General features: G+C 57.5%; 7 protein-coding genes across 7 annotated transcripts; 3 read left to right on the forward strand and 4 right to left on the reverse strand.

The window, feature by feature from the left end:
- The first annotated feature begins 1,032 nt into the window (after positions 1-1,032).
- DICSQDRAFT_77935 (FAD/NAD(P)-binding domain-containing protein) lies at positions 1,033-3,251 on the forward strand. The gene is made up of 8 exons (XM_007361169.1): positions 1,033-1,061; positions 1,136-1,301; positions 1,361-1,563; positions 1,659-1,894; positions 1,989-2,151; positions 2,215-2,394; positions 2,504-2,766; positions 2,838-3,251. The coding sequence occupies exons 2-8, from the start codon at positions 1,178-1,180 to the stop codon at positions 3,169-3,171; spliced, it is 1,503 nt and encodes a 500-aa protein (XP_007361231.1). The 5' UTR covers positions 1,033-1,061; positions 1,136-1,177; the 3' UTR covers positions 3,172-3,251.
- A 465-nt stretch (positions 3,252-3,716) lies between these two features.
- Positions 3,717-4,742, reverse strand: DICSQDRAFT_159067 (uncharacterized protein). The gene is made up of 3 exons (XM_007361170.1): positions 4,473-4,742; positions 4,237-4,382; positions 3,717-4,172 (listed from the first exon to the last, which is right to left on the reverse strand). The coding sequence occupies exons 1-3, from the start codon at positions 4,552-4,554 to the stop codon at positions 3,972-3,974; spliced, it is 429 nt and encodes a 142-aa protein (XP_007361232.1). The 5' UTR covers positions 4,555-4,742; the 3' UTR covers positions 3,717-3,971.
- Positions 4,743-6,153: 1,411 nt separating this feature from the next.
- DICSQDRAFT_49110 (uncharacterized protein) lies at positions 6,154-7,995 on the forward strand (the record flags this gene model as incomplete). The annotated part of the gene is made up of 6 exons (XM_007361171.1): positions 6,154-6,425; positions 6,452-6,665; positions 6,721-6,816; positions 6,914-6,937; positions 7,016-7,231; positions 7,336-7,995. The coding sequence occupies 6 exons, from the start codon at positions 6,154-6,156 to the stop codon at positions 7,993-7,995; spliced, it is 1,482 nt and encodes a 493-aa protein (XP_007361233.1).
- Positions 7,996-10,845: 2,850 nt separating this feature from the next.
- Positions 10,846-11,659, reverse strand: DICSQDRAFT_38152 (Pkinase-domain-containing protein; the record flags this gene model as incomplete). Its single annotated transcript, XM_007361172.1, has 2 exons — positions 10,846-11,310; positions 11,405-11,659. Coding segments are annotated over 2 exons (720 nt in total), but the record flags the coding sequence as incomplete, so codon positions are not given.
- Positions 11,660-18,745: 7,086 nt separating this feature from the next.
- Positions 18,746-21,835, reverse strand: DICSQDRAFT_132148 (pre-mRNA-splicing ATP-dependent RNA helicase PRP28). Its single transcript, XM_007361173.1, has 11 exons — positions 21,720-21,835; positions 21,470-21,662; positions 20,720-21,418; positions 20,499-20,663; positions 20,246-20,445; positions 19,745-20,181; positions 19,577-19,688; positions 19,332-19,524; positions 19,202-19,271; positions 19,124-19,140; positions 18,746-19,049 (listed from the first exon to the last, which is right to left on the reverse strand). Exons 1-11 carry the CDS (start codon positions 21,795-21,797, stop codon positions 18,934-18,936), a joined length of 2,280 nt encoding a protein of 759 aa, XP_007361235.1. The 5' UTR covers positions 21,798-21,835; the 3' UTR covers positions 18,746-18,933.
- Positions 21,836-21,991: 156 nt separating this feature from the next.
- On the forward strand, positions 21,992-23,159 carry DICSQDRAFT_97632 (uncharacterized protein). Its single transcript, XM_007361174.1, has 5 exons — positions 21,992-22,206; positions 22,266-22,480; positions 22,534-22,603; positions 22,654-22,742; positions 22,795-23,159. Exons 1-5 carry the CDS (start codon positions 22,054-22,056, stop codon positions 22,799-22,801), a joined length of 534 nt encoding a protein of 177 aa, XP_007361236.1. The 5' UTR covers positions 21,992-22,053; the 3' UTR covers positions 22,802-23,159.
- Positions 23,160-23,415: 256 nt separating this feature from the next.
- On the reverse strand, positions 23,416-24,021 carry DICSQDRAFT_132150 (uncharacterized protein). Its single transcript, XM_007361175.1, has one exon. It carries the CDS (start codon positions 24,000-24,002, stop codon positions 23,667-23,669), a length of 336 nt encoding a protein of 111 aa, XP_007361237.1. The 5' UTR covers positions 24,003-24,021; the 3' UTR covers positions 23,416-23,666.
- Positions 24,022-24,136: the final 115 nt, after the last annotated feature.

A 24,136-nucleotide genomic window follows, 5' to 3' on the forward strand; every position in this document is an offset into this window, starting at 1 on the left:
ATTTGTGAGTGTACGAAAGGAGAGGGGCCATATATACATTATAAGTTATGTATACAATGATTGCTAATGGCGGGGAAACTGCGCAGAAGGCGAGCAAAGCAAAAATTGGCAGAATACAAGAGTCACATCTATGTCGGGATCATCTAAGGTGAGCTCCTCGACACGGGTAACAAGGTTCCCTACAAGGTCCAGATGCTCCTGCTTGTACCGGAACCTCAAGATTTGAAGGGCTTTCATGAGTACTCGGACTCTATCTCCTCACGAACACAAGGGTGAAACCGCCGCCATTACGGCCAGTAAGTGGATTGGAGTTGGTGGGGCAGATGGCTCAAAAACGCGTGAAATTGTCTATAATAACACAATATCTAGCTATACATACAGCTAAACGCACGAGTAGATACATTTTTCCTCTTGCTATGGCGAGGAAAGGGATAAAACAATGCGAGGAGGGGGTGAGATGGAAAGTGGGACAGAGCATTCGGTATGAGATGTGGAGCGCTTCGTGGGCAGGTCTTTCCATTACCGGCAATCCATCACGATATGGTGTCATCACGACTCCCAGCCAGCTGGACTCTCCCCGAACATTCCCCCTGGCTGCAGCTGATTGCGAGCTGGGAATATAGCCACATCAGCTTGATCCACCCAGCCGGGCCAAGCTCCGTGATTTTACAGCCAAGCCAAGCCAGCTCTCAAGCCCAACTCGAATTGGCGGCAACACTAGTTCGCGTGCTCAGGGGCATGCCCCGAACCTTCTTCATACCAACCGCTTTGCCTGTGGGACATCCTCGGACGTCCAGAGGTATGCTCGCGCTGGGCGAGGGCACGATGCTAGACGGATACGAGGCGGGCCCCACGACACCTTGCAGAGAACCGGAGCCAGCAGTGGACCCATATGGCAATTGCCGATAAAAGCCCGATCCGAACTGAGGCGCGGAGGAATCTTGGTCATCTCTGCAAGTTCGGCAATTCAACAAGCGACTCGTTTCTTGCGGCTGTTGTGCAGAACCCTTTCTTCGCGTTCACATCGACACCGCACGGAGCTTGGGCGTTGATACGCCTTCGTAGGTATCTGTTTTAGATCTTCTCGGGCCGTCATTCTGTTAGCACGTAAAAGCTCACACCCCCCATCCGCCAGCAATCAATATCCGTGACAGCCGCATCCAATAACTCCTCCAAGATGTCCTCCGCCGAGACCAATCCTCGGAAGGCTGTCGTAGTAGGTGCAGGTCCCGTGGGATGTCTTGCAGCCATGTCCCTTGCGAAGGCGGGCTGGTCAGTCGATATTTACGAAGGCCGGCCAGGTATGCCCTATCGTCCCTTCCTTCTGGGTCGCCGTCATTGAATGTGTGGATCCACGAAGACATGCGTCTTCCTTCGTTCAAGGCGGCCGCTCAGCAGCGTTCTATTAATTTGGCCATATCTGCGCGGGGCCTCGCAGCGATACAGGCGATAGACCCAGCCGTGGCGGACCGATTCTTGAGTACTGTTATTCCCATGCGTGGTAGAATGATACACGATGCGCAAGGACGACTCGAGAGCCAGCCTTATGACCGGGATGGGCAGGTGAGCTCTTGGGCCGCTTCGGAAAGCCCGTGGAGGAATTTACTCGTGCCACTTCCGTTCGCCGCCGTGTCGCCGAATTCCTCGCACGGAAATAGTGCATTAACTCGATCGGCCGCGCGTACTTGAATGAGGATCTGTTGGGCGAAGCCTTGTCCATCCCGGGAATCCGTGCATTCTTTCAGCACAAGGTCATCGCAATAGATTTCGATAGCAAAACGATGGCCGTGCGGGACGTCCAGGGTGCGAAGGACGCGACCGTGCCCTTCGATTTTTGTGTTGGTGCGGATGGGAGCTACTCGATCGTACGGCGTCAGCTGATGAGGGTTGTCCGGTGCGTCTATCTTATCGACCCTCAATAATCCCGATCTTCCGTGAGCTTCCTCAGGGATTGCGGACTCCAACTAAACCCACGCCTGACCCAACAGAATGGATTACCAGCAGGAATACATTCCCCATGAGTATATCGAGCTGAAGATGCCAGCGGGTCCGCCGATAGAGCCTGGCGGTGATCTTACTTTTTTGCTCGACCCGAACCACTTGCACATTTGGCCGCGGCACACCTTTATGCTTATAGCGCTACCAAATAAGGTTAAGTGACCCTGTACCTTCCGCTTCCATGCCCCATGGCGGACTCACATTCTGCACGTGTAGGACAAGACATTCACCTGCACCGTCTTCGCGCCCACCGAGGAATTCGACCGTCTCCAGTCTGATGAAGTAATTCTGAGATGGTTCCACGCCAATTTCCCCGACGCCCTGCCCCTCATCGGCGAAGAGGCGCTGCTGCAAGATTTCCATCGGAATCCCCGCAGTGCGCTCATGTCAATCAAGGTACGGGTTTTTCCGTGGTGTTTCGTGTGTCGCCTGCATACGCTGGCTAATAGATATTCACCCCGCGCTCAACTCCACCCTTCTACGGTCCTTGACAACCAACCGCCAGGCGAAGCCGTATCATTACAAGGACAGGGCTGTCATCCTTGGTGACTCCGCTCATTCGATGGTTCCATTTTATGGCCAAGGCCTCAATTGTGGGCTAGAAGACGTCCGTGTATTGCATTCATTACTTCGCGATACAGGGGTAGACCCAATGGTTCATCCTCCGGATAGCCAAGAAGACGCGGCATTGGCCAGTGCGCTCGTTCGCTATTCTGCAAGCCGACACGAGGACTTGGTCGCCGCATGTGAGCTTGCCATGGACAATTAGTGCGCCTATTCTCTTGTTTGTCCCGTATCTGTTGCAACGGAGCTGATTCTGGAACAACGATGGATGGCAGCGTTGAGATGCGACACTCGGTTACTACGCTGGGTTACCGCTTCCGCAAGGCGCTGGATAACCTCCTTTATTCTTTGAACTGGAAGCACGTCACAGCAAAGGACGTCGTTGAGCCGCTTCTCACGAAGACATTCCTGGCCAATCCCGGCGGTTGGCTGCCCCTCTACACCATGGTGACTTTTCGCCCAGATATCAGCTACTCTACCGCTCGGCGAAAATTCCAGCGGCAGTCGCACGTCCTCGAGATCGCTGCCTGGGTCAGCGCGGGCGTGGCCGCAGGCACGGCAAGCATCACATGTGCAAGCATCTTGCGACGGCTGTATAACCGGCCGTGAACGTGTACGAGACGTGGAATGCGGCAGAGTACGATATGCCTTCTCTGTCTATGTAAATTTATGAAACTACCTAGCACGCCCCGCTCTCCGTCTTGTGCAGCCCCTTCGAATTCCCATCGTCTCGAGCCGCGTCTGCAGCCCGCAACCCTGCCTGATAATTAAATGTCGTAACGGTCGCGGACCGCGGGAAAGAGGCCGGCCTGTCAGCGATGGCGATCTTTGCCCTGCATTGTTGTCTATTAGGCGTCCACATGGGTCCGGGTGTTTGGATGGACATTTTGTGAGATTTCGGAGAATTTTTAGCGAGGCCGCCCGCAGGCGGGCAGGCCGCTGCCCCTCTCTCCAGTGCCGAAGGGCTCGGCATGCGAATGTGACTTCCTTCTCCTCCAGTCCTCGTGTTGCTGGGGAACAAGCACTAGGAAATCCAGCGGAGGCGGATGCAAAATCGTTTGGCAGGCTACGCCCACGGTGCGGGGCCTTTGCAGCGGCGGGGCCTAACGATCCTTGTGAAAAATATCGCGTTCGTCACGGGAGCATGGTGATGAATTGCGTTCAAGCTACAGTGTGGGAAAACATGAGGAACAACGAGAGCAGTAGAGGGAAACGTAGCATAGTTCTGAGGCTAATAGGCGCGGGCGGTGGGGAGTGCGGGGTCATAAGCAACGTACGGGTTCATGGGGGCGAGGATAATTATACAAGTACAGGGAGAGTCGAGGGATGGGGAGCAACTTGGTCCCGGCGGTGTCGTTGCGAAGATACATGCGTGGACGATGGCGTGCAGGCAATAGGGGGGGGCGTGTTCAGCTAGAGTCCTTCCGTGGCCGTCCCCGCTTTCTCTTGGGTTGGCTGGGCTCTGCCGCAGTGTCCGCCCCGCCCCCGTCCCCCCCGGTGCGCTCCACCGGGAGGGGGTTCTTACGCGGACGCCCTCTCTTCTTCTTGGGCGGCGCATCTGACGGCTCCCCACTACCCTCATCGGGCTTCTTCTCCTCCTCAGCCTTGCGCTGGGATATATGCAGGTTATATTAGTGCCCGCAATGGAGACGGAGAGCAGAACGGAGTGCGCACCTTCGGGGGCCTCCCCCTTGGCCTGCGCGGAGCGTCCGTAGACGACCCTGCGGTAGACTTGGCGGCCTCAGCGGCGATGGTCTTCTTATTCTTGCTGCCCGGGGGGCGACCACGCTTGCGCTTGGGAGCAGGGTCTTGTTGAGAGGCTAAGATCGCAAGATCAAGCGACAGGGTCAGTAGACGCTTGTCGGTTCAGGGTGGAGAGAGCGAAATGGAGCTAGAAGTGAACGCGCTACCTTCTGGCTCGCCAGAGTCGTCAATCTCGTCGACCTTGGCGTCCTCGCTGGCCGCCCTGGCGTCCTCCGGGGAGTCAGACATGAGGGATGCGATGATTGTAGGGGACGGAGGGCGAGCGGATGAAGGGAAGAAGGAAAACGCGACAAGGGCTCGTTTTAATGAGGAAATGGGCTGGAGGAATTCTCGCGTGCAGAACGCCCAAAACAGGGCTCTATTAAATCTCTCTCGCTCGAACGTCCAGAAGGATTCATCATGCTCGAATTCTGACTCTGTACGTAATTTACGTCTCACTGTCAAGATTCTGAAAAGAGTATGTCAGCTTACACTCTGGCCCGCGGGCGCAAACGGGCTCAAATATTGCCTGGGACGCTCCCCGACCGGGCCCGGGTGGACCGCTGAGGGGTGCCAGGGGCGGGGGCAGGAGACGGTGTCGGCGAGGGCGACTAAAGGCCCCGGATGGTACATGTGAAAGGCCTGATGAGAGTATTCGTCTAAAAATCAGATAACGCCGGCTCACATGAAATGCTTGTGAGCACCTGTGGCCATGGTTTGCAGCCGATCGGCATCATCGTTCGCAGACGGGGCGATAGGCTGTTTCTTATTCGCTGCATGGTATGTCCGATGATGCGTGTACCTGAGCTGACGGCAGATTAGACGCCGAATGCACGTCAGTACACAGTAAGTACCACGTTGTGATTGATTAGACGCCAGCTCGCGCGGGAGAGGAGGCGGGGATTAGGGCGGAGTTGGGTTACTAGTGTGACCCCAGAAGCTACGGATTAAGCGCCTGACCCCAGAAGCTACTGACACGCCTCCAGTTCTCGCATTTCCCTGTCAAAAAGTGTGCACGGGTTACACGCGAGAAGATGTACTTCAAAAATATCATTGTAAAAAACAAAGAAGGAAATCGGAAGGGATTTGCTCCCGATACAAGTCAATCTCAGTAGGGTTTCAAGGGTTTACTGACCTTGGTGAGCTGCCACAAAAAGATCTGCAGCGCCGATCTTTCTGTAACTTCGCAAAGTGTTCTGAACATTCTCAATAAACTTTCTTGTTCAGTCTCCGAAGGGTTCCGGGTTGCAGTATTCGAAAGATAGGAAGAGGTCTCTCGAGCGTGACATTCAGCCACTGACCGAGATAAAGCTGACTTTCAATCTGAGCGCTTCGACAATGTTGCCCCGGCCAACTTCGCTATCAAACGACTGATAACAGCGGTGTTTGAATCGGCAGTCTTCGGCATTGTGACCATCCATGACAATCTATGGGCGCTTTTCCGTAGCTTCTGGGGTCAGACGTGTAATTCCGCGATGCTCAATGCAAACCTCCACCGATTTTCTTCATATTTCACCCATATGTACTGTCCAGGATGCAAGTGAAGTGTGCGAAGTCTGAAATGTATTGGAGAGGAAGGGAGGGAGATATCCATGAAATACGTTATGGGTCGTAGCTTCTGGGGTCATGCTAGTATCGGCCGCGATGTCGGGGTGGACGGCTGCCGGATTCGGATGAAGAGCAGCGTGGTTCCTGTCTGCGAGGCGGTGGGTGCGAACCCATCCGACATTGCTCTTCCGGGCGTCTCCACCAACACCAGCGCATACATCGCACTTCAGCCACTTGCCGCTCAAACACAACGCTCTGCTCCCGGCTACGTCTCTCCTTGCCCGTAGCTTCCTCGCCACGATGCTTCATGCCGCACTGATCCCGCTATCGCTCTGTCTGCTCGTCTCTGCCCGCCTCCACCATTCCCGCGTCCCCGAGGATCCGTTCGCGTTCCCCAAGTACCGAGTCTCATTCCTCAATGGTCTCCCCGTCTCCAACGAGACTGCCCAACGCTGGCTACACGAGGGCCTTCGCGGGGGTGATCTCGAGTTCTTTGGCCAGCCGTGGTCCGAGTCTCCATCGCCAGCGAGCATCGAAGGCACCGACGACGGTCTGTCCAATGTCTGTACACAGTCTCCCTCTGCTGCTGCACCTTCAGCGTGACTTCATCGCCTCTTTTCGCGCAGGCAGCCCGGCACCGTTACACGAATCACAAGCTGCAAAAAATGAAGCTCAGCCCCAAGTCCGATTTTCTGTGTCTTATCCCGCCGCCGCCGCAGGAGAACCCTGTGGTCGAAGAACCCGCGAGCGAGGTCGCTACGCCGGTCCACAGCTGGTCCCTCCTCCAGCCCTTATCTGGAACGTGCCTCTACGTAAGTGTGCGCCTGCGATATGAATTGACTCGCGTCGCCAAAGCCCCGATCACAGCACCGGCAAGGGTGGTTCACATACTCGTACTGTCATAATTCCCATGTCCGTCAGTTTCACGAGCTGCACCACCAGCCCATCCCCACTACAGGTGACGTTTCATTCGCCCTTCACCCTATCGCTGAACGGGTGTGCTGACCGGAATTATATTGGCTCCAATCGGCCGCGCCTCGATCTCCCGTCTGCAGGCGAGTATAAGCCAGAAGAGGATCCGGAGGTAAGCGAGTCGCACCGCGTGACCGCGTGCAAGCCGTGTTCATGAGTTCTTCTTTGACACTCGCGCCGTGTCGCAAAGTGGGAAGCATACACGCTCGGAAGGGCGCCCCCCACGCTCGAGACCGGAGCCGAGCTGACGACGGCCGAAGCCGCTGCTGCAGCGAATCTCGAGCTGGCCCGGGGGGCCGGCTCGCGCTACCTCGTCCAACGGTGGGGGGATGGCACGTATTGTGATAAAACCGGTCGGAAGCGGGAGGTCGAGATTCAGGCAGGTCGCCTTCTGCTCTCCGCCTGCGTTATAACCATGCTCACGCGGCCTCTTACTCGTTACCCTTCCCCCGTCCCCCGATCGCGTGCGCATGTCTTGGCCTTGTATTATTCCGGCGACCTCTCGTGCAGTTCCACTGCTCGATGACGATGACCGACACAATCCTCTTCGTCAAAGAGACGCAGACGTGTCATTACGTCCTGCACATCGCCACCCCTCGCCTCTGCGGCGAGCCCGGGTTCAAGAGCCGCATCGACGCAGAGGAGGAGCACGTCATCCGCTGCCGAGAAATCGTCAGCGCGGCCGAGCTCGAGCGCGTCGATAACACACTCCCCCCCGCCGCGTATCCCTTCAAGCGGCCGAAGCCGCAGAAGAAGGTCATTGCGCCTCCGCCGCCGGCACCTGAGGAGCGGAAGGACAAGGATGGCGCTAAGAAGGGCTCGGCGGACGGAGCCTTGCACTCCGACGTCTTACGCAGGGCGCTGCAGCAGCTTCTTGCGCAGCGGCAGGGTGCCCAGGTCGGGGACCAGCACGTCTTCGTCGAGCAGCTCCCGGATGGCGAGACGGAGTTCCTCATCGAGTTCGTCGACGTCGACCTCCCTGAGGGAGAAGGGGGCGCCGACGACATCTTCTCGGACGATAACCTCCACGACCGGCTGCAGGACGTCCTTCGCGCCGCGGGCTACGATATCAGAGGAGGAAAGCCCGCTCCGGACACCCGGACCCACGAGCCCGACGACGACGCAGAGGCCCAAGAAGACAGAGCGAAGAAGCACCGAGACGAACTCTGACGACGACGGTAATTAGCTGTATGTACGCAGGGCCACAGAAATGACCGGGGCAGGCGCCTTCCTTTCTGCTCTCGCCTGTACTAGCTGCACGGTTCTCGACGCCCGCGTCGGCCTCATGTGCTTGCTGTAATACCTAATAGGGCTCGGTCTGGACGTCATTTCGCTTTGGGAATCTCTGCGGGCGTCGTGCCGTGGCGTGCTGAGCTAGAAGTCCCTGCGACTCACTTAACCGCACGCCGCTGTCCGCCCCGCCTCTAGAAGGCCGGGCGTGCATGTGCTCTCCCCCTCCGGTGAATTCCCCTTCTTCGCGCTCTCCCCCCGCGATGTCCACGGAGCAGCAGCGCTTGTACGATCGCCATGTTCGCAATGACTGGGCTAGAACAGGTACAGACGTCGTGAGCACTGTGCCCATTGGCTAGAGCTATCTCTTCAGGACGTAAGCCAGAGAGCGAAGTGCCGTCCTTTCGTGCGCCAGCGAGAAGACGGTGGTGCTGACGGGTCCGGTCGGAGCTCCACGGAGATCGTGGGCGCCATCTACAGGCACGGTGGTGCGAGAAGCTGCCAAGCGTTGTATGCGGGGTGGTGATCACTTTCAGTAGGAGGATGCCTTCTTTGAAGACTCGCCATGACCGTACCTCGATGTTCCAACGCTTTGCGAGTCCATGCTGCGACCAACCCGCCTCATAGGCGTGCCGTTTTCGTCTCTCCAGACGCGAGTGCGAGCACACCAAAATCCGTCAAGTCAGGCATGGCGCGTATATATGTGCAGGCGATGTATTGGTGTGAGATGTACGCGTACAATTACACGACCGCTCTTTCTAGTATCGTAACTTGTACAAAGAGATCTCTGTTCATTTTGTGTTCTCTGTCTTTGGTCTTTATACGCAAGCCGTCACGGGAGTCCTGACTTCGAGAGCCCGTGTGCGGCAGCGCGGAAAACAGACTCCGCCGAGGCGAGCGGGCCCGCAAGAGGTCATCGAAAGGTCCGAGTGTGGTCAAGGAGGGAGGTGGGAGGCGGGATGCGGGAGATGCGGCAAGGACGGGGGGAAGAGGGAGCAAGATGCGTGCGGGGGGATATAGGATGGTAGTGGTATGCGGCGTGGCGTGGCATGACGTGGAGTGGATGAGAGTGGAAACGGTGGACCAGAAGGCAAAGACCCAGGATGATGACGGCGACCCACGAACGACTAAGGCAAGGGCAGCGGCTGGAGCGAATGTAAATGCAAGAATGTTCGGGCGGAGGTGGCGAATGCGCCAGGAGTGCAATGGAAGGAGGGAGGGAAGGAGAGAGGGAGGGGCTGGCGCAGACGAGGACAAAGCGAATGTGTGTGGACTGTATGTGAGATGGAGCAAAATATAACGACTCGTCGTCTATGCACATAACTAAAGTAAAGGTAATAGGAGCTGCGCAGATTAGGCGCACGGAAGAATAATAGATATATAGAGCAACAGAGGAGAGCAGAAGAATATGAGAAGCGAGAGAATGTGGGGGTGGCACGCACCGAAGCCGAGATAAATCGCAGCAGGCAGGATATACTGAGACGCAGGCGGTGGTGAACAGGCGTTGCCGACACATAGCAACCGCGGGAAGGCGGGAAGCAAAGCTCCCAGCCTCGACGAGGCCGCGGCGCGACTCGACCGCCCCCACTCGCACAGCGTCGCAGCCGTATACATAGAGCAGCCCCACAAACGATCCTAGAAGAACCGCCTCTTGTGATGCTTCTCGTCGACGTCGACCTTGAGGTGGTAGTGCTGCGGCTTAACGCCCTCGGTCGAGCACGGCACGATGCTCTTCAGCCACGGGTCGCCCTCGTCCTCCTCCTCCGGTGCACAGCAGTGGTCCTGGCAGCGTGGGCTGTCCTTGTCGTGCGAGTTGCAGCCGCACAGCAGGTCGTTCGACTTGCCCTTGCCCTTCAGGAGGTCCGTGAGCGTGCAGCGCGCGGACGGCTCGACGAAGAGCATGCGCCGGATCGCCGGGCGCGACTCGCGCGGCAGCAGCCGGAAGATCGTCTCCGCGCCCCCGGTCGAGAACGTCGCGACGGAGGTGATGCTGGACGTGCGCGGGCGGGGGCGGCGCACGGTCGTGCTGGTGTCCTTGGCTTCAGGCTTCGGGCGGGAGGGCGTCGGCGTCGAAGGGGTCTCCTTCGTCTCCTCGGCTGCCTTCTCTGCCTCGGTGATCTTCTCCTGGACGGCGACGACGGCAGCAAGCTCCTTCACCTTGCCGTTGACGTCGCCGTTAGGGACCGCGAAGTCTCGAGTCTTCACCGGACTCGACGACGCAGCCGGTTCACTAGCCTCCGGTACCGTCTGCGGCGCGGGCTTGGCAGTATCAACGGCAGGAACAAGCGGGTGCGCGGTGTTCGATCGATGATGAGCACCGAGGTGAGGACGCTGCTTGGCAAGGTCCGAGGGAGCCAAAGTGGGAGACACGGGGAGGGACTCCGTCGACGACCCGGGGCGCGGGTAAGTGAGAACGGAGGGGTCCAAGTCTTGCGGGCTGTCGACGCGGTCGATGGGGGCCATCTCGCTGAAGAGCGCAGGAAGCGTCTGCGTCGACTGCGAGATCGCGCCGGCGTGGAGGGACGCACGAACCCGGTTCGTACGGAGGGTCCGCTCGTACTCCTCGCGCTCCTCCGGCGTCATCGCCTCGGTCATTGACGGCGCGGTGAGCTCGGTACTATCTGAGCTCGACGTGTCGGCCACGGATGCCTGCTCGGCCTCGAACAGCGATGCCGGCGCAGAGCTCTCCGGGACGGTGGAAGAAGCGGCGACGGACTCGGTGATTGACAACGCGGTATCCTGGTGCGCCGGCTCCTTCGCCTTCTCCGCCTTGTCCTCATGCTTGGCCTCGATCTGCCTGGGTGGTGGCTTGACGGACAGATCTGGGTGCGCGTTCACGAAGGCCCGGAAGCTAGGGTCGACCTTCGGGTCGGGGATCTTCCAAGGGAAACGGCGAAGGATCATGCACATGAAGATGATGGCGACGCTCCAGACGTCCGTCTTACGAGGGTCGTAGCTATCCTGAGACAGCACCTCTGGTGCGAGGTAAGGGTCGCTGCCGACGATACCCGTTGCCGGCGTCGTCTTCTTCCCAGGGTAGTGGAAGACGGTCGCGGTCCCGAAGTCAATGAGCTTCACGACGTTGTCCTTGGTCATGACGCAGTTGTCCAGCTTGAGGTCACGATGCGCAAGACCGAGCGAATGGAGGTACTCGACACCGTCGCAAATCTGACGGAAGACGCAGTAGATCTCCGGGCGAGTCATATTGCCCGACATGACGACGCTGAACAAGTCGTACGGCGCATACTCCATGACCTGCGGAGCGCAAGGGCAATGCGACGCACACGCCGAGAATCAGTCATTCACGCTCGTCCCCCGCATCGGCCACCGGGCCAAGCCAGACACGCACCTCATAGTAATGCCCGTGATCGGTGACGATGTCCACCGTCTCGATGATGTTCGGGTGCTTGAGCGTGCTGCCCACGCAGAACTCCGCAGTCACCTTCTTCTGGTACTCCTTCTCTGACTCGCCGTGTCGCTTGGGCCTGAATTCCTTCACAGCGAACGTGGTGCCGCCGTTCTTGCTCGAGGCCTTGATGAGACGCACCGTGCCGCCAGCACCGGAGCCCAGCACACGCCCCCACTTCCCGTACTTCTTCGACATCTGCACCTGTGTCGCCTGCGATAAGGAAGCGGCGGCATACGGTGCGGAAGAGGCGGTGGAGGCTTGGCGTTTGCGACCCTTGCGGTCACGCTGGTCTTGATGCTTGTCAACTTTTGACACCATCGAGCTGGCGGCCACAGAATGAGAATTGCTCGTCTGCGAGTGCAAGGAGTGCGGGGGTGAACCAGAGCTTGTTTCACTCCTCGCGGAAACGCCGTCCGGAGACGGGGTCTTCGCGACCTTACGAGGCTCGTTTAGTCTCTCGTCATCGTTAAGCTTCGACTTCTCCTTGTTATGGTGGCCACGCAGGAGCGCAGACAACCGGCCCTCCTTGTGCTTGACCTCGCCGACGATGGTAAGGTGGTCCTGGGACACGTTGGCGGAAGCAACAGTCGACCCGTCTGGGGTGTCTGGAGCAACTAGCGTAGACGAGGTCCCTGAAGTGGGGACTTCGAGACTGGCGTATTCACCCGGAGACGCGCCTGCAGAGGCAGCCGGAGATCCATGATGTGAGTGGGGTATATGGTTGTTTAGGAAACGTTTCAGATCATGAAGCGGGCCATGAGAAGGCTTGGCGTGCCTGTGGGCGAGCGTCGCTGAGTTGTTGACGGGTGTGGAAGGGGTTGTTGGCGGGTGAGTAATGGAAGCAGACGGCGGAGCGTTTGGTGGCACATCGCGTTCGGGCGAATTGCGCGAGGCAGGACCTGCAGAGCTCGCGGGTGAGGTGATCAATGGTGCACTCGCCTTACGGCTCCCGAAAAGAGTCCGTGAGGAGGACGGGGGCTGCTGGTCAGGGAATTCTGAGGTCGGGCTGGCGGAAGTAGGGGAGCTATGAGGGGAGGGAGACCTCTTCCTGCCGAAGGAGGTGGAGAGGAATCGCGATGGACGCCTCGAGGGGGAGGGAGCCTGGGTGGGCGAGAGCAGGAAGGGGATGCAAAAACATGAGCACGCGGTCACGATTAGGAAACGAGAGGAAGGGTGGTAGGGAAAGAGTTCGATAGGGCGGAATATGAAGAGCGGTATAAGGCACAAACCTGCTCCTTGGTTGGTGTAGTCACTGGTTGATTAGCGGGAGTGGGCGGGACAGGAAACGCGACCTCATGATGGTTTGGGGACGGGGACTGGATGGCGATTGCGGGGGATGGGGGTGCGAGAGAAGCAGAGGGCTGGGGTTGGGATAGCGTTGTGGGGGAATGGCGTGAGGCAGGATGTGATGCGGGGATGGTGAGGTCGAGAGGCTGGATGACCTTCGCGGACAGCATGATGGGTGCAGGAGGAAGAGGAAGGGAATTGTAGAGAAGGCGGAGATGGGGCAGGTGAGGGAGGATGGAGAGGGAGGGTGACCAAGGGCGAATTAGGCCAAGACAACGATGGGGCAGTCCGACTTGTTATGCGGCGCGCATCACTTCGGCTCAATCTCAGATCCACCCCCCCCCGGTCCGGCTCTCTGTCCGTCCCCGATTTCTGCCAGCTTCCTCGCCCGCTGCACAACGACCACGACCCCAGCCCCAGCCCACTCCCCGACTGCGCCCTGCGTTCCGCACTGTTTCCTGCGGTGACCAGCCCCAGTCCACGCCCCGCCCTGCGCGCAAACCCGACGGCCACAAAGAAGACGTCATCGTTTGCGATCTGTCACTCCCCCATATTCATCCTTCGGCATCACAAGCCGAGTCCGTCGCCCGTGTCACGCGTCTCTCTCCCGCTTTTCATCGACGCTTGCTCACTCGCTCCAATCCTCTCATAGATCCTCGCTCTCTCTCCTCTTCCGTCATGTCACGCCCCACCACCGAGTGGCCCTTGCGCCTTGTATGCGCCGCGCGAGGTGCTACGCTCACGCATCCTATCTGCAGCCTTTTATTTTTTTCGCCAGACTCCGAGCACACGCTGCCGCTTTCTCCCTCCAATCGGCTTCGTCTGATCGGCCGTCCCATACGTACCACCTGTGACTATCGCTCGCTGCCTTACTTATCATTCGATCCCTTCTCCCATACTTTCCCCCGATCCACCCGCTGCTCCTCCGGCCCACCCCGTCTTTGGTGTGCTCAACGTTGGAGCGGCTTGGCTTTGCAGCGTTCAATTTTCTCATCCCTCTATATCCTCACCCATTGACAGCCAAGCCACCCGAACGCCTGACACTCCACGCATCTGGGAATATTGCGCCTTGCCGCAGTCTCTCGACCGTGTACTTCGCTTGCTGCGATCGAAGCCTGTCTTCCAAAGAACGCTGTGGTCTCAACCTACTCGCCACACGTCGCCGCCAAGGCGTAATCATCACTCGACTGAACGCCGAGTAATAAGCTCAGCCATACGCGTTAAGCGCTCTTTGCTGCTTCCTATGCTCGACCGCGACTCGCTATCACGAGCTCAGGGCTCGTCTCCGCAGGCTGCTCGCCGAGCATTCCATGAGATATCGACGATCTTCTTGCAATTGCCCGATTGGCCTTCGTCGCGCATGTGCGATCCCCTCCTCCTCACAGGCTTATCCTCGACCAGTCTCAGGCTGAGATACGCTTGACAGGGACGTAAGGACGCGTTAGTCAGCCTTGCGTTTCGCACGGGCTGTCCGTCGCCGCTCGCCCATTCGCTTCTTATGCACCCGAAGTGGGCACTCCAACCTCTTGTCAAGCACCGTTTTGTCTGCCTACGCCCTGCGGACATTATGCGGACTCCCGGTAGTCCGCTCGTCCGCGCAGTCCTGTAATAACATCGTCCTTTGGCAGACATGGTAGGCATCCGCACTCCCGGACATTCGCGATTACAATCATAAGATCCTCCGAGCTCGCCTCCGACGTCTGGGCTCTGCATTTGCGATCCGCACGACGCGCGCTTTATCTTACGGTTTGTTTCTCTCCACACTTCTCCACACCCCATTGGTTTCGAGCTGCTAGACCGGCGGCCCCGCCTACCACCCGCCGCCATATGGCTCCATAGGAGTCGCCACAGCCTATACGTCACTTTGTAACCTCGGGCTGACTACGCAGCTCCGGGTCAGTACCTTCTCCTCACAGCAGCGAGTGAGTCGGAGTGACATGTAACATGCACGCCCGTCCCGGTGCCTGCGGGGCGCGCGTGCCTTGCGCGCGCATGCTCCTGTCACGCAACTCGAGACCGCCGCGCGCACAACGCGCGTGCGCCCTCGGCCGATAACGTCATTCAGATTACTGCCAGCCCACGGCCCACAGCGGTGCGTATCTTTGTGCGTCATGCGAATATCTCCTGTCTCTTGTCAATTGTCTTCCCCGCCAGCTGTGGTCCAGCAGCAGTAGCAGCAGCGCGCGCGAGCGCGCCGAGACGCGTGAGAGCTGTACGTGCAAGCGACGAGCGGCCGACCACCTCGAGGCGCGTCACGGTGTGGAGCAAATCCTCGGACCTTCATCCGCACCTCGAAACGCGAGGTGCCTCCACAACGCCGCCGCTAAGCTTATGTTGCGGAGACGTTACGTGACCGCCTGCCTGCGGACGACCACCACGCGCCCCGCGCGGGGTACTCGTCGGTTCACACCGAGCATCGCAAGAACGCGCATTCGTACCGTGATACATAATGCGGCCATGACCCATGGTCCAATGCCGTAAGCAGGAATCCAGGGAAGGCGGCATACGGTTTGATGCCCTGTGCACGCGCATTTATTCTGGTGCAGTATACTCCGGCATCGCGGCGCGCCGCCACCCCAGGGATGGCCTTCCTTCTGTCGCAGCTCTATGTTTATACAGGCACAGATTCGACACCGAACAGGGACTTGGACCTATTCAGGCGTGTATAGTGTTCTATAGCACCCGCCTATGCTGGTGCGGACGGATACGAGCACAGATGAGTACCGTACTTCATGGCACTCGCATCGACGCTATAGCCCAGCAAATCCACGCGAGCATCCGCGGCAAGTGCGCATCGCGCACCAGCGCGCGTCCCATCCCTCACGAGCTCGGCCCAGCCTCCCGTTCTCCCCGCAGTGGACAGCTTCCCCGCAGGCCAACTGAGTCAGAACATGACAGAAGAGCTCCTTCGCGGGAGGTCAGGTGTTCCCTGCCCATCGCCTCCCTTATTCCCCCTCTACGCCCCTGGTGCGGCGTTGGTGCGCACGCGGATTTTACGCGAGGCTCGCCAGGGCCGTGCGGTGGGCGTATGCGTGGACGTTGCCCCTTTCGGGTCGTGGTGCATAGCGCTACGCCTGGCATCGTTATGTGGGCATGGTTCCGATCTGTGTATGTTCCGCTGATGCACGCTCTGGGGTGTCCTTTACTCAACGTGAAGGATGTCGCCGCGGGCTGCCACTGGGCCGCCATGATGATTGACGCCCTTCTGCTCTAGCCTGCAGGTTGGTTCGTAAAGGCGGGACGTCTCGCGCTGGACCCTGTCGCAACAACGTACTGAGTATCTGACGTCAGACAACCACTCATGTTCGTTCTGGCTGTGCAAGCGTGCTCCCGGGCAGTTGTCATCACCATCCCGCGTTTCCGGCTCGACATACGTCTGCGACGTGCGGCCTATCACGGAGTCGCGCGAACGACAAGCTGACCGATGTTGTAGGCTTGTCGTGGCGTAAAGAGCTACGTGCCGCGACGGGTGTACACAGTGCGCGCGATCCCCGACGGTCTGGATCAGGACGCCTACATCAAGGTCCCAGGACGGTCTTTACGGGATGTATCAGGGAGTCGCACTACTTTTCTCGGGGCTCGGAGAGGTGCGTTCATGGCTGCATGTATCACAAAGATCCATCAACGTAGTGCATGTTGAGCGCTCGTCGCCGCTGACAGTACTGATCCCGTATTGTTACTTAGAACGCTCGACGGCGGCCTGGAGCCCTTGCTCTATGACATGCGATAACTCGTTGCAGCCTCGTTGTGCATCGACCTTGGTGGACCTCGTTAGGATAGGCGCTGTCTACATCTCAAAGTCCATCCATATATGCCTTGAATTCGCAGGTATGTTCTGATCCTCACACAGGGCGTGCGGCCGGTTATAGAGCTTCTCGGCTCGGAGTCGTATGCCGACATGTCTGGGCCTCCTCCGACTCCCACATTCACGCCCATCGTAGTCTGCTCGGAAGCTACGGAGGAGAAGACAGGGAGTTCCGTCGGTTCGGACTTCGGGGTGTAGCGCTTCGCATACGCGGAACAACCATGCGCGAGGGTCTGCCTCCGAAGTCCGAGCACTGTGCTGATGTCTGGAACGCCGACTTCGAATGTGTCTCCAAGTAGGTGTTCAGTTCATGCGATGCTCCTGTCAAGGTAATGACTTTTGACGGTGCCAGCCTGTACTTACTCCTGAGTCCCAAGCCAACGTCGGGTGCTTTGACAAGCACGGTATGTTATAGCAAGCGTTGCTTTTGGGTCACTCGGCGAGAATACAATGAACACACGCACTATGCCTGACAAAGCTGTGTTGAGTTCCGGCAAGCGACTTGCCTTCTATAACGTGTTTGCTGGTCTTTCTTGCAGAATCAGGGACAGATGGGCGCATCTGATACGACAGGCCAGCGGCTCCTCCACTCCTGCACGCATGTCTTCTAGTCGAGCTAGAAGGCTCGTGGTCGGCTCGCCACGACGCCCTTGCCTTCCGTTTTCCGTGCCGAGTGACACGCTTCCTACATTCCGCGATACGTTGCGAACGATGAGAAATAGGGGCGTTGAGGAGTATATGTGGCCGTTACATCCGAATATCGGACCCGAGGCCGATTGACACTTATTCGCGCTCATCGACCTGATGTTTCGTATGTCTCACCTCACAAACTCACACGCACAGACGACTTTCTGCGAAGTCGAGATCAACGTCAATATAAAGCGGTCCAAAGTGGACAGTCAGATGGTCCCACTGCGTCCTGAAGATCAACGTATTCGCCCACAGTAGCCTACGTGAGCTTCCTACGGCGTTGAGGCACGCTTCGGTGCGAGTCTGTGAAGGGGTATTGCAAAAGAGTTTCGGCATGATTACCAATGCCCCATTCTATGCATCCTCAGCGCGATCGATACGACGGCGTCGCCTTCGGCTTCGGAAAAACACACTGTGCGTACTTAACCCGCCCGAGCCAGCCATCAGACTGCGCAGATTGTGCCCGTGTGCCTTCTCCGTTTTTGTGGGTGAACCGTGGCGGACCGGCCGCATATGGCTCTTGCAAGCGCCTCGCCGTCATCGCGGAATATGTTCATTAGTCTGATCTCAACCTCTTTGCCACTGAGAGCCACACCGATGACACATGTCCGAAATAACTCACTCGCCGCTGACCAGAGTAAGCTCTCCTCCTCGGGCTGAACGTTTGTCCAAGCCTTGAGCAAAAGCAGGCGCCAGGATCGCAGATGTGTGTCTCTGACATGCATAAGTAGGACACATCGGACAACGTCATGCAGGTTGTGCCATAACCTGAACGATCGAGAGGCCGGGTCTGCCCGCAGGCGGTGCCTGACCTGATCGAAAGTGAATCCGGTGGCGAGCCCCCAAGTCCGCTGCGTTCGGGGTATGCGAGTCGGTCGATGTTCGGAGGCCTATGATACATAGCAGCTTACAGATCTTGCAAACCGCTCTGAAGAACACTTGAATTTATGATCTGTGCCTTTGTCCCGCAATAGGCCTAGGATCGCCCTCCTCGAATACAGGATCAGTAGCTTACCTTAGCGTCATTGCCGGTTGACATCTCTCCTAGTTCAGTACCGACAAGCGCAGCGGGTGCAGAAGGGTTGCAGAACCCGAGTGACGGCCGCATACCTGAATGCCAGTGGACGGTGCACTTTGTCCCGAAACCCCAACATCCCGACAGAATTTTGACGCCGAGTTGACGACGTGTGCCTCTCGGTAAAGACGTTGGTGGTTGATGGTGGTGTTTTCCAAGAACGCCCGAAGGCCGCTCGTCCGGCCCGAGTGCCTTTGTGCCGAGCGATCGCGTGGTTTGGCCTTGTAGGGCGCTGTGTAACCAAATGAGAACGCCAAGCGGCCACGAGCCACGAGGCCATCACAAGAGGGGCCAACGATGAGTCGTATATACGTGAACAATTCAGCTTAGGCAATCTGCTGAGTTTACTTTGGTGGTCGGTGAAAGGGCTGACACGTCGCAAACGTGGATCCACACACTGCAGATCCACAAGCCGCATACCTTACCAATAGAGTGTAGGTCAAGGCGCGACTAGTGCCTCTTCCGTCAAGGAGGCTACGCTGAGCTCTACATGTACAATGTACGTTTGTGCAAAACGGCTAGGCATAGGTTCGATCTCTGAGGCGCTGATAGCATGCACGCACCAAACGCAAGTGGATACGACGTGCCCAGCATTCCGAATCACAGCGACGATCAGCCCTGGTCATCGGCATCTCTCTTCCTCTTCATCTCCCTGGACACCTTGTGCTGAGCGGCCTCATGTTTCGCGAGCTCGATAGGGACCTTCGACACCGGGCTCTTGGAAATCTCTGTAACAAAGAAAATGGAAGTATATAGATTAGCCGACTCATTCTTGAGGAATTGCCCAAGTATGGGTACGTGCCTTGCTTGAGATCGTACCTGCACATCAGAACATGTCAAGTAAGCGTGAGCCTCATGGTGTCGGTGAACAGGGACGTACATGACTTCTTCGTCGTCATTTGAGAGAAAGGTGATTGCTGTCCCTTGCTTGCCAGCACGACCAGTACGGCCTGGAGGTGTCATTGGCTCAGCCTTCTTCCATGGCTTAGAGTAATGCAAGGAGCACATACCGATACGGTGAACATATGCCTCAATGGTGTTGGCCATCTGATAGTTGATGACCAGCGTGACGTCTTGCACATCAATACCGCGACCCGCGAGATCTGTAGCCACGAGAAGATCCGCGTCTCCAGTCCGGAGAGATTGCAAAGCGGCTTCTCGCTGTTCTTGGTTCTTTCCCGAATGGAGGGTAGCGGCGTTCCACTTCGAAGGGGGCGTGAGCGGAAGCGAAGGTCAGAGAAGTGCGGGTACGTACTCCAGCTCTCTGCAGATCCTTGGCCACCATATCGGCCGTCTTCTTTTGGTTGACGAATACGATGATGGGTGATGCGAACTGCCCGCTGTTGAGAATTTCGAGCATGCGTTGTCTGCAATGACAGAGTCAGCTTTACGCCCTCTAGACGTAAGATCGGAGAGTGCCCACTTCTTCTTCTCATCTCCACTGACGAATTCAACTCTCTGCTCGACCGTGTCAACGGCCTTACCGGCCTCACCGATGGTGATGATTGCAGGCTTCTTCAGGTATTTCTTTGCTAGCCGTTCGACCGGTGGAGGCATGGTGGCAGAGAACAGGGTAGTTACACGATTCCTACCCTTCTTAATCATTGTTTCGCCATCGATGTCCATTTGTTCACCCTGGTCTTCGCCTTCCATGGTGTCCGACGGGAGCTTGTCCAAGATGAAGGTTAGGTCGGCCTCGAAACCAAGGTTCACCATACGGTCCGCTTCGTCCATGACGACGTAACGGCATTGTGAGAGGACGATGACATGCCGCTCGATGACATCCTTGAGACGACCTGGCGTTGCGATGATAATCTCGGCACCAGAGCGTAGGTTGAACTGCTGTTCTTCTACCGAACGCTAGATACGTGAATCCGATTAGAATGAAATGGCACGATAGGTAAACAGAATCATTGATACGTACACCACCGACGATGGAGACGGACGTGAACCCCAGGGGACCGGCAAACTTCTTCGTCTCGGACTCGATCTGTTGCGCCAATTCACGCGTCGGCGCAAGAATGAGCGCATACGGACCAAGATGTCTGATGTCATCGGTGAACGGCGGGAGCTTCGAGATGAATGCCAACATCGGGATGACGAAGGCTGCCGTCTTACCGGATCCTATGTAGACTAGTTAGCCACTGTGAACAGACCGAGTTAAGAGGTAAACCCACCAGTCTCTGCGATACCGATGATGTCCCTGTTTTGCAGGCCGATGGGGATGGCTTGCCGCTGGATAGGCGATGGCTCTTTGTAGCCGATCTGGTCAACGATATCGAGAATCTCAACCGGTATGGCGGATTCCCTCCAGGACCGTATGGGATACGGAATTTGTCCACCTAAACGAAGGCATCAGGACCATGATCCGTTTGAGAATACCGAACGAAACACCAACCTCTTGCAGCGATGCTGAAGTCCTCGCGGAAGATACGCCAATCGCGCTCTTTCATCTCATCCAATGACTTCTCCGACCAATGCCTCTCGTCAATGCCCGTCCTGGCAGCCCTCCTTCTCTCCAAGGGGTCTGCCAAAACCATACCCTCTGCACCGCTTTTTCGCCCTGGCACCACCGCGCCTCCAGCGTCGTCCATGCCAGCAATATGACCGCGCCCAAAGCCGATCTGGGCACCCTGACGCTGGCTGCCAATGGCCGCTGGCGTCTCGGCGTTATACGTATCATCTTGCTCATCCCAGTCAAAGACGAACTTGCGGTCGTTCATCTTACGGATCTTGCGCTTCTTCTTGTCCACACCGAGATACCGGGATCGAATAGCGTCCAAGTCATTGCTGGTTATAGGAGGGTCGTACGATTGGGAAGCCTCTGCCAAGACCGAGCTGCTGCTTCCATTCGACGCACCCGAGGGAGGAGGCGGTGGCGGCATCGAAGAGGTTGAGGACGAGGCAGGACCAGTGGGTGTGGCCTTTCCGCGGTCTGCTCGGGGGCCTGTAGGGACGCCTTGCAAAGAGCTTCCCCCTCCTCCCCCAGTTCCTCCTCTGCGGTCTTCGTGCGGTGGTGGCCGCCTGTCGCGGTCCCCCCGCCGGCCATAGCGGTCGCCTCGGTCTCGATCCCTGTCTCGGTCGTACCGGTCATCGTCTGTGAATGGGAAGTGAGCGAATGAGAAACAGACATAGATTGGACACGTACTACGACCGCCACCGCCGCCATACCGCGAAGCACGTTCCCGCTCCCTTTCCCTGGCTCTGATCTCTTCCGCTTCCCGCTCAAGGGCCTCACGGTCTCGCTTAGCACGCTCTTCCTTCTCTCGTTGCTCCTTGATCTCCTGCGCACGCTTCTGGATAGCCAATTGAGCGCGCTGCTCCTTTGTGAGGAACTTGGGCTTTGCACAGCAACCGTGCGTTAGTGACCGGAAAGGTTGAGTGAAAACAAGGCATACCTTCGCAGCAGCCTCCTTCTCCTCGCGTTGTTTCTGCAGCAGCGACTCAATTGACAATGGCTCCGCACGTGCAGCCATATTGTGGATGCGTTGTGAAGGTCGTGAGTAGGCTTAGCGGAGGCACAGCGACAAGTTCCTCGCAGACTCGAGGCCAGAGTCCCGCCCAGCCACGTGCCACAAAGTCAGGCGTATCAGGCAAATATGCGTTCGTTTGTGGCTTGCATCGTCTTAGACTTTTGCCACTGCAAGGCGCACCTGGGCTGCCGCCGTTTCCTCTAAATCCTCGTCCGTTCTCATACCCACTTTGAGATTCCTTACGCGCGCCCGGGTTACGATGTCCAAATTGCACCGCGATATAGAGGAGCTCCGGAGCGGTACTCAGTCTCCGCGCCCTGAGACGCCTGAGCCGGACTCGAGACAGGGCAGACGGAACCGCCCCGAGGCAGGGGTGCAGCTTCTAGACGATGATGGTGCTGTGTCGCTGCAGGTGCGTAGCATTGTTGCGCGAACTGCGTGTGTGGATTTAGGTTGACATGGACTGTGCAGTTAGAGTCGTGTTTGAAGCATATCTTTGCGAAGTACTGCACACCGAAGGCGTCCGCGCAGAGGCATGGGGAGCTCCTTGAGCCACCGGAGGGCGCGTACCTATCACCGGAAGGACTGGACTCCTGGGCGCGAGATACGAACGGCGCGCCGTTCGATGATGCAACTAAGGAGGAGCTGCTGGAGTTCATGGATGTAACAGACAATGGAGGCTTGACGTCGGTCATATTTCCTTGATGTGGCGAGTGCGGTTCTCTAATACTCTTTCTAGATTCAAAGGTTTCATGCAAGTCTACCAGTTGCAAACGGAGAATGACGAAGAAGAAACTTGGAGAGATCTCGTGAGTATTGGTACATTGCACTCAGCCACGACAAGTCCTGATGATACAAGTCTGCACACGGCTTTGATCGAACACTGCGGCTCGTAGCTACTAGAAGGGAAGACAGTGACAGCGACCCTCGGTTTCCTGCGCAAATATCGTGAGTGGCGCGTCTGACGCATGATGACCATGTCTTGATTGTTACTTGACAGTTCATAGCAGGGAGCGTCCCATGCATCTTCCATAGTATCGCGACTGCTACCGAAGCTCAATATCGCGTCATGCGGCCTCGTCTTGGCATGCATGAATACTTCTTATGGGTATGCTACAGATGTTCGGGCAGGGGTCCCATGCACCTCGCTATGCAGCCGTCGCCGGATCCAGGATGTGGCAAACCACGATGAAAGACGAACAGTATCAGAAGACTTACGATTACCGTTTGATGTTATACATGTACACGCCCGAAGTTAAGTCGTCCATATACCCCATTAGCAACAAGACTTCCCTCCTTCACGTCTTAAGCACTAGCTTCCATATCTCCACACCATCCCAGTCTCCTCTTTGCCACCGGGCGCCGCCCTTCTCCATAGCTTTTGCGAGTCTCTTATGAGACACCCGTTCCGCTTTGAAACCCCAGGTTTCCGTTGCCTCCGATAGTGCCCGGTCCGTCAACCCGGAATCTCTGCGTTCCACACACAGGAACACTGGTGGTGCACGGGCTTCTGCAGAAGTCGAGACTGAGAGTCTAGACAGTGTGTGAAGAGAGCGCATAAGAGGCGTGACCAGCTCGGCCACGTATAGCGTGTCGGATGAGATGATGAGATCGAATGGGGGTTGTAATAGAATTGGATTATGCTGTCCTGCGTTAGACGGCTTCTCGAGCTGCTGCGAGGCAATGGTCTTGGGATCATCCCACAGCCATTGGTCAGGAGGTACGGTCCAGTCGAGAACGCGAGCTTCGATAGCGCCAGACCCTGAAGGTAGATGCGCACGATTGCGAGAAATGTTGGGAGTAAGGACGGATGAAATGACATCTTGTAGGTCGGTTGCAATCACGTCCCAGCCCATAGATGCTAGTGCAAGGCTAGGAATCGGTCGAGCAACTCAGAACGATGGAGAACATATGTGGGCGAGCACCAGGATAAGCGGCGATTACAACGCACGCGGTGAGACCAACGCCGCTTCCTAGTTCGATGGCTCTAATAGGGCGTTTCGCACCGGGAGAAGAGCCGGAGGTCGACGTTGATGATTTGTTCTTGAGCAGGTCGGATAGATACAAGGACAGGCATTGCGCGCCGAGCCAAAGCCCGGTGCCATTGGTGGCACCGTTGTCAAGCTGAAGGAGATGAAATATGTGGCTCCGGAAGGGGTAATGCAGTAACGGGACGTGCTTTGTTTCGTGCGCGGGTCGGAGGGCCATGGCGGGACGGAGGAAGGCGTGCACCACGAGGCAATGGGGAGGGCGCTAGCGTGGCTCCGAGGACGGATGGTGTGACGTGTGTGACGTGACCTGGCTTGGAGGAGTTGCAACTGGCCCGGCTCAGCAGCGCGCGC

Source organism: Dichomitus squalens (genome assembly GCF_000275845.1).
Source record: "Dichomitus squalens LYAD-421 SS1 unplaced genomic scaffold DICSQscaffold_2, whole genome shotgun sequence".
NCBI lineage: Eukaryota > Fungi > Basidiomycota > Agaricomycetes > Polyporales > Polyporaceae > Dichomitus > Dichomitus squalens.

What these genes read in the sequence shown, in the direction of transcription:
- DICSQDRAFT_159067 (XM_007361170.1), bottom strand. Translation starts at nt 4,554, where the DNA reads ATGTCTGACTCCCCGGAGGACGCCAGGGCGGCCAGCGAGGACGCCAAG. An exon ending in CGACTCTGGCGAGCCAGAAG is followed by an intron (nt 4,383 to 4,472) that starts GTAGCGCGTTCA and finishes TTGCGATCTTAG; the next exon opens with CCTCTCAACAAGACCCTGCT. An exon ending in CAAGGGGGAGGCCCCCGAAG is followed by an intron (nt 4,173 to 4,236) that starts GTGCGCACTCCG and finishes CATATATCCCAG; the next exon opens with CGCAAGGCTGAGGAGGAGAA.
- DICSQDRAFT_77935 (XM_007361169.1), top strand. Translation starts at nt 1,178, where the DNA reads ATGTCCTCCGCCGAGACCAATCCTCGGAAGGCTGTCGTAGTAGGTGCA. An exon ending in TATTTACGAAGGCCGGCCAG is followed by an intron (nt 1,302 to 1,360) that starts GTATGCCCTATC and finishes GGATCCACGAAG; the next exon opens with ACATGCGTCTTCCTTCGTTC. An exon ending in TTATAGCGCTACCAAATAAG is followed by an intron (nt 2,152 to 2,214) that starts GTTAAGTGACCC and finishes CTGCACGTGTAG; the next exon opens with GACAAGACATTCACCTGCAC.
- DICSQDRAFT_132148 (XM_007361173.1), bottom strand. Translation starts at nt 21,797, where the DNA reads ATGGCTGCACGTGCGGAGCCATTGTCAATTGAGTCGCTGCTGCAGAAA. An exon ending in CCGTCTCCATCGTCGGTGGT is followed by an intron (nt 20,182 to 20,245) that starts GTACGTATCAAT and finishes TCACGTATCTAG; the next exon opens with CGTTCGGTAGAAGAACAGCA. An exon ending in AGGATCTGCAGAGAGCTGGA is followed by an intron (nt 19,525 to 19,576) that starts GTACGTACCCGC and finishes CCCCCTTCGAAG; the next exon opens with TGGAACGCCGCTACCCTCCA.
- DICSQDRAFT_97632 (XM_007361174.1), top strand. Translation starts at nt 22,054, where the DNA reads ATGTCCAAATTGCACCGCGATATAGAGGAGCTCCGGAGCGGTACTCAG. An exon ending in ATGGTGCTGTGTCGCTGCAG is followed by an intron (nt 22,207 to 22,265) that starts GTGCGTAGCATT and finishes TGGACTGTGCAG; the next exon opens with TTAGAGTCGTGTTTGAAGCA. An exon ending in AAGAAACTTGGAGAGATCTC is followed by an intron (nt 22,604 to 22,653) that starts GTGAGTATTGGT and finishes TGATGATACAAG; the next exon opens with TCTGCACACGGCTTTGATCG.
- DICSQDRAFT_132150 (XM_007361175.1), bottom strand. Translation starts at nt 24,002, where the DNA reads ATGGCCCTCCGACCCGCGCACGAAACAAAGCACGTCCCGTTACTGCAT.